Raw genomic sequence first — 9,364 nt, forward strand, 5'->3', positions numbered from 1 at the left:
TCTCTGTACACAGAGAGCTGTTACCCTTCCCTTTATAGTTATGACAGAACCAATGATGTATTGCTGTTGCAAAAAGGCTAATCATTCTGTAGTGTATTAACAAGAGTGTTGTATGTAAGACATGAGAGGTAATTGTCTCATAGACTCATATACCTTAAGGCCAGAAGGGACCATCGTGATCATCTAGCCTAAACTCTGCAAATCACAGGCCACAGAACCTCATCCACCCACTCCTGTAACAGACCCAACTTTCCCACTCTACTCAGCGCTGGAGAGGTCTCAACTGGACTACTATGTCCAGTTTTGGGCAACACACTTTAGGAAAGATGTGGGCAAACTGGAGAGAGTCCAGAGAAGAGCAACAAAAATAATAAAAGGTTTAGAAAACATGACCTATGAGGAAAGATCCAAAAAACTGAGCATGTTTAATCTTTGGAAAAGAAGACTATGGGGAGACCTGATAAGTCTTCAAATATGTTAAGGGCTGTTATAAAGAGGATTGTAAAAGCAGCAAAGAGTCCTGTGGCACCTTATAGACTAACAGACGTATTGGAGCATGAGCTTTCGTGGGTGAATACGACGAAGTGGGTATTCACCCACGAAAGCTCATGCTCCAATACTTCTGTTAGTCTATAAGGTGCCACGGGACTCTTTGCTGCTTTTACAGATCCAGACTAACACGGCTACCCCTCTGATACTTGACATAAAGAGGACTTTGATCAATTGTTCTCCATGTCCACTGAAAAGAGGTCAAGAAGCAATGCAGGAAAGTAGATTTAGGTAGATATTAGGAAAAACTTTCTAGCTATAAGGGCAATTAAGTACTGGAAGAGGTTAACAAGTTGGACAAACACCTGTCAGGGATTATCTTGGTTTACGTGGTCCTGCCTCAGCATGGGGTATGGACTAGATGACCTCTCAAGGTCTCTTCCAGCATTTTATTTCTATGATTATATTTGAGACTGCCTTTCCTCCCATGATAAAGTAGTTGTGATCATCCAAAACTTGCGTCCTGATTTAATTGGGAGGGGACTGGCAGCAAGTCATTCTCCGATGAGTCTTGGCTCTGTATGGTCACTTCCCACCTCTGTCTGCCCAAGCCCTGATTTGGTGACTTTTAGAACACTTTCTAAATTTATTGGTTCTCCCACATTTTCAATTGATGAGTAAGTGGGGGAGTCATCTGATAATGTAATTTCCTTCTGTCCCTTCCCATGACACACACAATGACACTTCAGTTTCCTTCTGATATTCAGGAACAGGAGGTGGCAGGCTTTGAAAATCTTCACTCAGGGGAAAAATAGGCCAATGAACTCATTATTTATCATAGACTGGGAAATGAAAAAGTATTGCTTACTCTGGGAATTAGACTGGGGGGGCACCCAAAGTATACAATAGGAGACAGTCACTGTCTATAGAAAGCTTCTTCAGAGAGTTTCTAAAGCTCCTGTGAAATTTGATTAACCTGTGTCACTCAGAAACCTTGAAAAATGTAAAGACACTGCAATCATAGTTCCTTTATTATGAAAGTGCAAGTGAAAAGGCCCAAACAATAAATACACTTGCAATAAAACCATTATATACACTTGTTAAATAGAAAAAAAGTTCCATTCAGTGCAAGAAGATTTAAATAAAGACCTTACCGTAGAATGTTGGAGAGTATGTAATAAACTGCTAATATAACTTACTGCATAACCTCCACAGTTCTGTTAAAAGGTCATTACTGAGTTCTATGGATTACTGCAGATCCTGAATGTGGGAAAGTGGGATGGCATGTCTATCTTCAAAGCAAAAATCTTTATATCCTCCCTCTGAACATAAACAGAGAGAAGAACTTTTAAGAGAAGTATCTTGAAAAAAATGGTGTTTTATTGTTGTTGTTTTGAGAATTACCAGTGAAACAGGTGGATCTGACACACCTTCAAGTATTTCATTGTAAAGACCGTTACAGCAAAGGAAAACCAATTACAATATTTGTAAAAACACAATCCTATTCTCTGTCAACAACACTGCTTTGATTTCAAATCCAAGGCTGAAAGGTCTCATTGCACTATCTAGTGCTGTGATCTATTTTAAATGACTGTTTGGATGCTTTTTTGTCAAAATATAATCTACACTCTTCTGTCCCCAAAATTTCCATTTTAATAACCTTCAGACTCCTTACTTCAGCAGACACACCTACTGCTAATCATTACAGTAAGATAAGACAAGCACACTGCACAACTCCTATGTTAAACAACATATACACCAACTGAAAATACATTTAATGAGAACTTGTAGAGATGTCAGTAGGAGCCATATATTGTTAAGGGCTCAACTTCTAGTCATTTTAAATGTATAGCAGACCATTGGTTTTTAGTAGTTTGATTGCTGTATGCTAATACTGCCTTTGCTTTTGCAGTAATTCTGTTCCTTATATCTTGTACGTTACTAACAGTAGTACTTACATAATGCTTTACAAATATTTATTAATGGATCCTCACAACACCTCTCCATGAGATTAACTAATAAATATTATTCTCTATTTTATAAATGAGAAAACTGAGGCACTGATGTTCAATGACTGGCCCATGGCCTCAGTCAGTGGCCGACATGTGAGAACTCAAAAACAAGATGGCAGATTCTTTCCATTTCAGCCAATTTGTGCCACTCAGATGACACAAAGAGGCCAGAATTTGGCCCTAAATTGACAGGTGGGAATTCCCCTGGCATGGGTAAACAATTTATCTTGACATGTTAAAACTACAACTGCCTTGTCTACACTAGAAGTTTGCCATGTGATAGTTATGACCTGTCAGCTAACACATGGTCAAAATAGATTTTTTCCTAAGGTAGATGAATGCACTGTTGGTAATATAAAGCCTATGACACAGTTGTGCAGTTCCAATTCAATCTGGTAGAGGGAAGCAAAGCACATACCACAACAAATGGACTAGTGTGTATTTTTAATTTGTATGAATAGTTACATCAAAATCATCAAACAGATAGAGCTTTTGCATCTTTGTGACTACAGATCTATCTTCAACTGAAGAGATCCCATGTTCGTCATAGTAATTCCTTCTAAAAGATCATCTAGTTTATTATTGGGTTTTATGCTAATGTCAGTATTTCCTTTATAAGTCTCCATTATTATTTGATTGACTGATGGAGCACCACCTGGGTACTCAGGACTTTGTAGCTAAGAAACAACATTTCCAGTCCGTACCCACATACTAAAGGAACTTGCATTCTAATTAGACACAGAGAAAAAGTGCAGACACATTGACTCCTTAGAGCCCACAAGGTTGAGTTTACGCCATGGAAGTTGGATCTTTAATTTTTGCCAATGTAATAATGTAGAAATATGCATTTTCTTCACAGATGAGAATCAGTCTGTTCCTGGGCAATCAATGGTCAAAGCCATTTTAATTAATAAGAAAACAAGGAAACCAAAAGAATTTAAAGAACACATTCCTGTCAGAAAGGTCACCCTGGAGTTAACTTCCAATGGCAATGTACAAGACAGTTCACCATGGCGTACACACCTGGGAATCCACCGTCTACTACAAACTGATTGTCAGAAGGCTCCATGTGATCTTGCCCTCTGCAAGAACGAACAGATTAGCTTTGACAATGAGAGATTGACTGTGAAGGAAAATGTCATGCTGCCATATGAAAAAACACTAACTGCAAGTGAACAATCCACAGTATCACTCAATGAACTGGGAAATTCAAGTATGTTAAACAGTCCCACTGAAGAGAATAGCAATTCCATTTCAGGCATCTACCAGAAGTATCCTTTGAAGTCAGTCTCTTCAGCAATTTGGACACACCAACAGATTTCATCCACAAAATGTATACCCATATCCAGGAAGCTAAGCTATTACCCATTCCCTCAGAAAAAAACACCCAGGATCTCAGAAGCTGCAAGAAGACTTGGATTATATGTCTCACCATAAAGAAATTTCAGTAATGTGTAAAGTTTAGTTAACATTTAAAATAAAATTTCAGTAAACTAATTTTTCAAAGTAATTTTGATTTACTTGCTAAGGGGTTAGTACTTTATATTATAAGAATTTGCATGGGCCAATCAATGTGTTTTAGAAGTTCATACAGTGAAAAGTCTGTTAAATGAGTTGCAATGTCATAAGGGGTATTGGACAATAAAGAATTTTTATACCTGGAGCATCATCAGGATTATCCATACTCATTTTTGTACCTTCAAATATAGGAACTAATGTTAACTCATTTTGCATTGATTTCTTTTTTTTTCTAAATCCAAACTACTGATTTTTGGGGGAGAAGAATTCTATCATAGTGAGATTACAAATCATTTGAAAAAGCTGTAGCAAAGATTAGCACTTACAAAAATTGCTGATGAAGCAACTGGATTGGATTTCAGTACTGCAAAATTCAATTAGCAGTCTGAACAAGCAACAAATGAAGCAGGTTTTAGAACAACAGTAGCCAGGGTGATTAATACTCTAGTTAACATGTGGTTTTATTATTCATTTACTTCCACAAGTTATTTATGATTGATTTTCCTCTGTGTATCCTAAAACAGTGAATAAAACCATCAGATCCTATTTCTGTTGCTGTCCTTAATGGCATTAAATACAGCAAATATCCAAATGCTTTTCCTATTCATAAATCCCACATGCTGTTAATTGTTTCTTCCAGCTGTGAATTAGAAACACACCTGTTCCTTGTGGTGGTGTTGTTGCCGCCGCCATAGTAAGATGAATTAGTCAAGTTGTGATGTGGTTTTCAATCAAAGAATTGGTGCTAGCTAACATAAACATACAAGATAAATCAGATGTACAGTATGTACTTCCAAGGGACATGTGGAGAAACAATTTTTTGGGTCATTCCAAGATGGAATGAGCAAAGCCCTAGGAAATACTGAACACTATGGGGAATTATTTTACAGTGGCCAGGGGATGGACTAGAAAACTTAGAATATCTTTTCCATTTATCACTTCTCATTCTTTGATATTCTGTGCTAGTAAAAACATTCTTCATCTTCCAAAATAAGCTATTATGTGCTTCAATATTAGATTTGGTCCTGAGATGTAAACTTTCCATTTGACTTGTTACACAGCCAAAGCTACTAAAGGACTTATCTGTACAGGGAAATTGATTGGCACTTATTTAGCAGAATATTAATGTCATATATCTTAGAGCTTTTATAGCTATGCCAGTATAAATCCCACATGTGGACACCCTATTCTGGAATAAAAGTGACTTTATACCATAATTATTCTAGAATAAAGTCACACTGATTCTGGAATAGAGTGTCCACACAGGGACTGGCATAGCTATAGGGGAATACCAGTTGCCAGGCAACTTCCCCTGTAGACAAGTCTTAAAATAAGATCTGAGTAAGTGGGGCACCTGCTTTATGAGACAAACTTCAAGGAAATATAGTTTCCTAATAACCATAATATGATACCACTTTTATATTAAAACTGGTCTACAAATATTAATGAACACTACGCAGAATTAGTTGCTCCGAACTTTTAACAGGATCATCTTAACTGTGCAATATGCTTTGGGATGATTTTTGGCCTAGTTCTCCAGTCAGTTTACAGTTAGGGATGGTAAACACGGATATTAAACGCTGATAACTGTGTTTTTGCCCTCGGCTTTAAGAGCCTATCCAGCTTCCATTAAATTCAAAGGTGGGATACCCGATGACTTCAATGGTAGTTGGACTGGGCACTAAATCAGCCAGCCTCACATAATGGAAGCCAGGAAATCTCCAGTAATTTATTATTTTTTAATGTTTTGATTTTTTAATCAATGATCAATTGAAGACAATCTATTTTTACTAGGCAATAATTAAAAGGCACAGAAAATATAGACGCAGCATACTCGGAGAGGACATAGCTATGCCAGCATACATTTTAAATGTAGAGCAAGACTTACTGTTTTTAAATTTAAATCTTTGTAGACTTCCTTGCAATTTAGGGCGGGGCAAATTACAACTAGAGACTTTAATATTGTACTTAATATTCTTTTGAGCTGAATGGACAGTTCACATATCTTAGAGCTTTTATATTAAGTTGTATTCATTTCAATAAGGTATTCTCTTTGAGTTGCAAACACTCTATTGAGATAAACTGGTGGCTCATACCTTAGAGCTATTGAATCAGGCTGTTGGCAGAGATCATGGGTTAATTTCTAAGGCCTGGTCTACACTTAAAACTTAGATTCACATAGCTACTGCTCTCAGAGGGTTGAAAAATCCACACATGTGTCTGATATAGTTTTGCCAACTGACCTACAGTGATCCTGGAGTTCCTACAGCGATGGAAAAACCTCTTCCATTGCTGTGGCCTGTATCTACACTACGATGGCACCATATGCACAGAACCACATAGCTATGCTGGTATAACCCCAGAGCATAGACGCAGCCTACACCAACAGAAGATGCGTCTAGGGTGCCTTCATCCTCTACCCCGGGTTGACTATGCAGGGGACCTGGAACAAGACTTTACATTGTGGGAAGTAATGACCAGACTTACAAAAGACCAAAAACGCAGCCCCAGGAAAAGATGGCATTTGCTATAGCTTCATGAAAAAACAAGACACCAGTTGCCTGGTATTAACTGCCATTTTCAACAAATGCAAACACTTCTGCCGTACTTCCAGCTTCTGGAAGAAGTCCATGATGGTGTTCCTCTACAAGAAACGGAAGCAAGACAACCCCAGCAACTGGAGACCCATCTCTCTCTATTCCACCATATACAAACTGTATGCCAGCTGCCTTGTGGCTAGGATCACAGACTGGTCAGTGAATGGAGGAGCCATCAGCTCCATCCAGAAGGGCTTCAAGTCTTGCGAAGGCTGCTATGGACACAACATTGTCCTTCAGACTGCCAAACACCTGTCAGGGATGGTTCAAGTATAGTTGGTCCTGCCTCAGCACATGGGGCTGGGATTTGATCATCTCACAATGTCCCTTCCAAGCCTGCATTTCTATGATACAATATACCTTCATTATATCTTTATACCTATATAACTGTGTCCACGCTCAGGTTTTACCAACATAGCTAAAGTCATACAACTTGATGTGTAGACAAGGCTTAAGGTTTTTCTACAGTGCACATATGCAGCTGCAAACCAGCTGAGGTCTCTCTGAAAGGGGAAGATATTCTGATGCCTGGTCCACACTTGAAAATTAGATCAACCTAGCTACATCACTCAGGACTGTGAAAAATGTCATGCCCTGAGCACCGTAGGTAGCTTGACCTAACTCCCGGTGTAGACATGGCTAGGATTCTTCTGTTGACCTAGCAAGCTCCTCTTGAAGAGATGGATTACCACCACCAGAAAAAACCCTTCCGAGGATGTAGGAAGCATCTACACTATGGTGCTACAGCAGCAGAGCACAGCTGCTGTAGCATAGACATACCCTGAGTCTATACTGCCATAGCTATAATGACATAGCGCCCTAGTGCAGATGCAGCATACGCCGACAGGAGTTTTTCAGTATAGGAACACCACCTCCCCAAAGGACATTATCTATGTTGACAGAAAGACACTTCTGTTAACATAGTTGTGCCTACACTGGTGGGGTTTTCAGCATACCTATGTCGCCAGGGGGTAGGGGGGTGTTTTTTCTTGTCCCTGAATGACATAGCCATGCCGGTCTAAGTTTTAAGTGTAGACTAGGCCTCAGCCTCTCCTTTCTCCCTGCAACTGCAGCATCTGTGGGGGAAGGGAAGACCCATGCCACTTCCCCCTCCACTTCTCTGCAATCAGGGAAGGGGCTCTGGGATTCTCTACCATCCACTCCTGGGCGCAAGGCATCTGCAGAGCCCCTTCTCCCTGCACTGGGAGGGATATGGGTTAGGGACTCAACACTGCTTCCACATAGTAATGGTGCTCCTCACAGCCCTTGACTTCCCTATGGTCGCTCCAAACCCTAAAAGAGACATAAAGGGAGAAGTGAATGGTGTGCAGTGAAGTGTCCATGAAGCTCCCTCATCCCCTCTATAGGTGATCCCCATTCCTCCCTCACTACTGCCACTATCTCAAAGTCAGAAAAAATTCATATGCAAAACATGGAAGAGAGGTTAAGTTTGCTTAGCAGCAACACAGTCACACTGCCCTCTTTAGGGCAGGAAAGGCATAAAAAAAACTTCCATTTTCTCTGTGCCCACCTCAACTTCAAATCACTACTCGTTCATAAACTTCCACTGAGCCTTCCTATGCTTGGTGGAGCAGTGTTGAGTCTGGGAACATTTGCAGCTGGTTGTCAGAGCTCATGCTGCCACCTCAGGAGACTCATAGCTGCAGCTGTGCACCACAGGCTGCTCACATGCCCATGAAGATAACAAAAACAGCTGGGAACAGAATAGTATTTTACCCCATCCTAACAACTCCTGCCATTTTCTCTGTGCCCCTCCACAATCCCAAATCTGCACTCGTAATTACACACTACCATGACCATCACTGTCCTCCGTACCATACCATTGACCTGGGCAGGACTTGTAGTGGGTTGGCAGTATAGCTGTGTCCACACTAGGAATGCTTTGCCAGGATAGTATACCAGTATTCCTATAACAGTGAAGCATTCCTAGTGTATTCATATACACTTAGCTCTTGCATAGCATTTTTCAGCCATAGACCAATTTCTTAAAAAAAAAACAGGTAAATATCACCATCCTACAGGTCAGGAGACTGAGGCAATTAGCCCAAGGTCACAGGGGAGGTCAGCGGAAGAGCCAGAGCTCCTGAATCGCAGTTCAGTGCCCTATTCACTGGACTGTGCTACCTGTGGGATTCACATTTAAAAGATTGCAGGATGTAGCATCAGCTATCCTGGTTACATTCACAGTGCTGCCTAAACAGGGTTTGTCTACACAGGGAAATTGACCAGGATAGCTCTTCTGGAGTAGCTCAATTACACCCTAATAAGGATCCTGGAATAGCTAATGCTGGTGTCAACGTCCCCCAGGCAGACAAGGACAGAGAGAGGATCCCCCGGGGTATCTGGGCTCCTACACGTGCAGATGGGCCCTGTGAAAAGAAGGAAGAGAGGAGACACAGCGGGAGGAAACCTTGGCAAAGCAGGGCACATAGGAAAACGAGAAATGGTTCTTTCCCAGGGTCTCTCTTTCCTGGTAGCCGTTTCCCTCGCTGCCAGCCTCTCCCACGTCAAGCCCTTACCTCGACGTGTAAAACGGAGACAGCTGCATCTAGCTGTTCAACTCCAGCCCCATTTACAGTGACCGGGGGCGGGGAGGTGTCTCCCGTTCCCGCCCCGCCTCTTTTTTTACCACGGCGGGGCCGGGGCCCGCGGCCGGCCGGTCACCTCACTAGATCCCGCCTAGGGCCCGGGCGGATGGCGCCCCCTAGGGGCGCGCCGGAATACGAG

General features: G+C 41.2%; 1 protein-coding gene across 1 annotated transcript in view; it reads left to right on the forward strand.

Moving 5' to 3' along the window:
* Nucleotides 1-4,409, forward strand: part of CUNH9orf152 (chromosome unknown C9orf152 homolog) — a 6,930-nt gene extending 2,521 nt beyond the window's left edge. Inside the window, exon 2 of the mRNA XM_029911614.1 lies at nucleotides 3,361-4,409. Coding sequence (XP_029767474.1) covers nucleotides 3,361-3,938 — 578 coding nt within the window. The 3' untranslated portion in view covers nucleotides 3,939-4,409. The remainder of the gene's footprint in view (nucleotides 1-3,360) is intronic.
* Nucleotides 4,410-9,364: the final 4,955 nt, after the last annotated feature.

Source organism: Terrapene carolina, unplaced genomic scaffold (genome assembly GCF_002925995.2).
Source record: "Terrapene carolina triunguis isolate 2854851 unplaced genomic scaffold, T_m_triunguis-2.0 Scaffold111, whole genome shotgun sequence".
NCBI classification, from domain to species: Eukaryota; Metazoa; Chordata; order Testudines; family Emydidae; genus Terrapene; species Terrapene triunguis.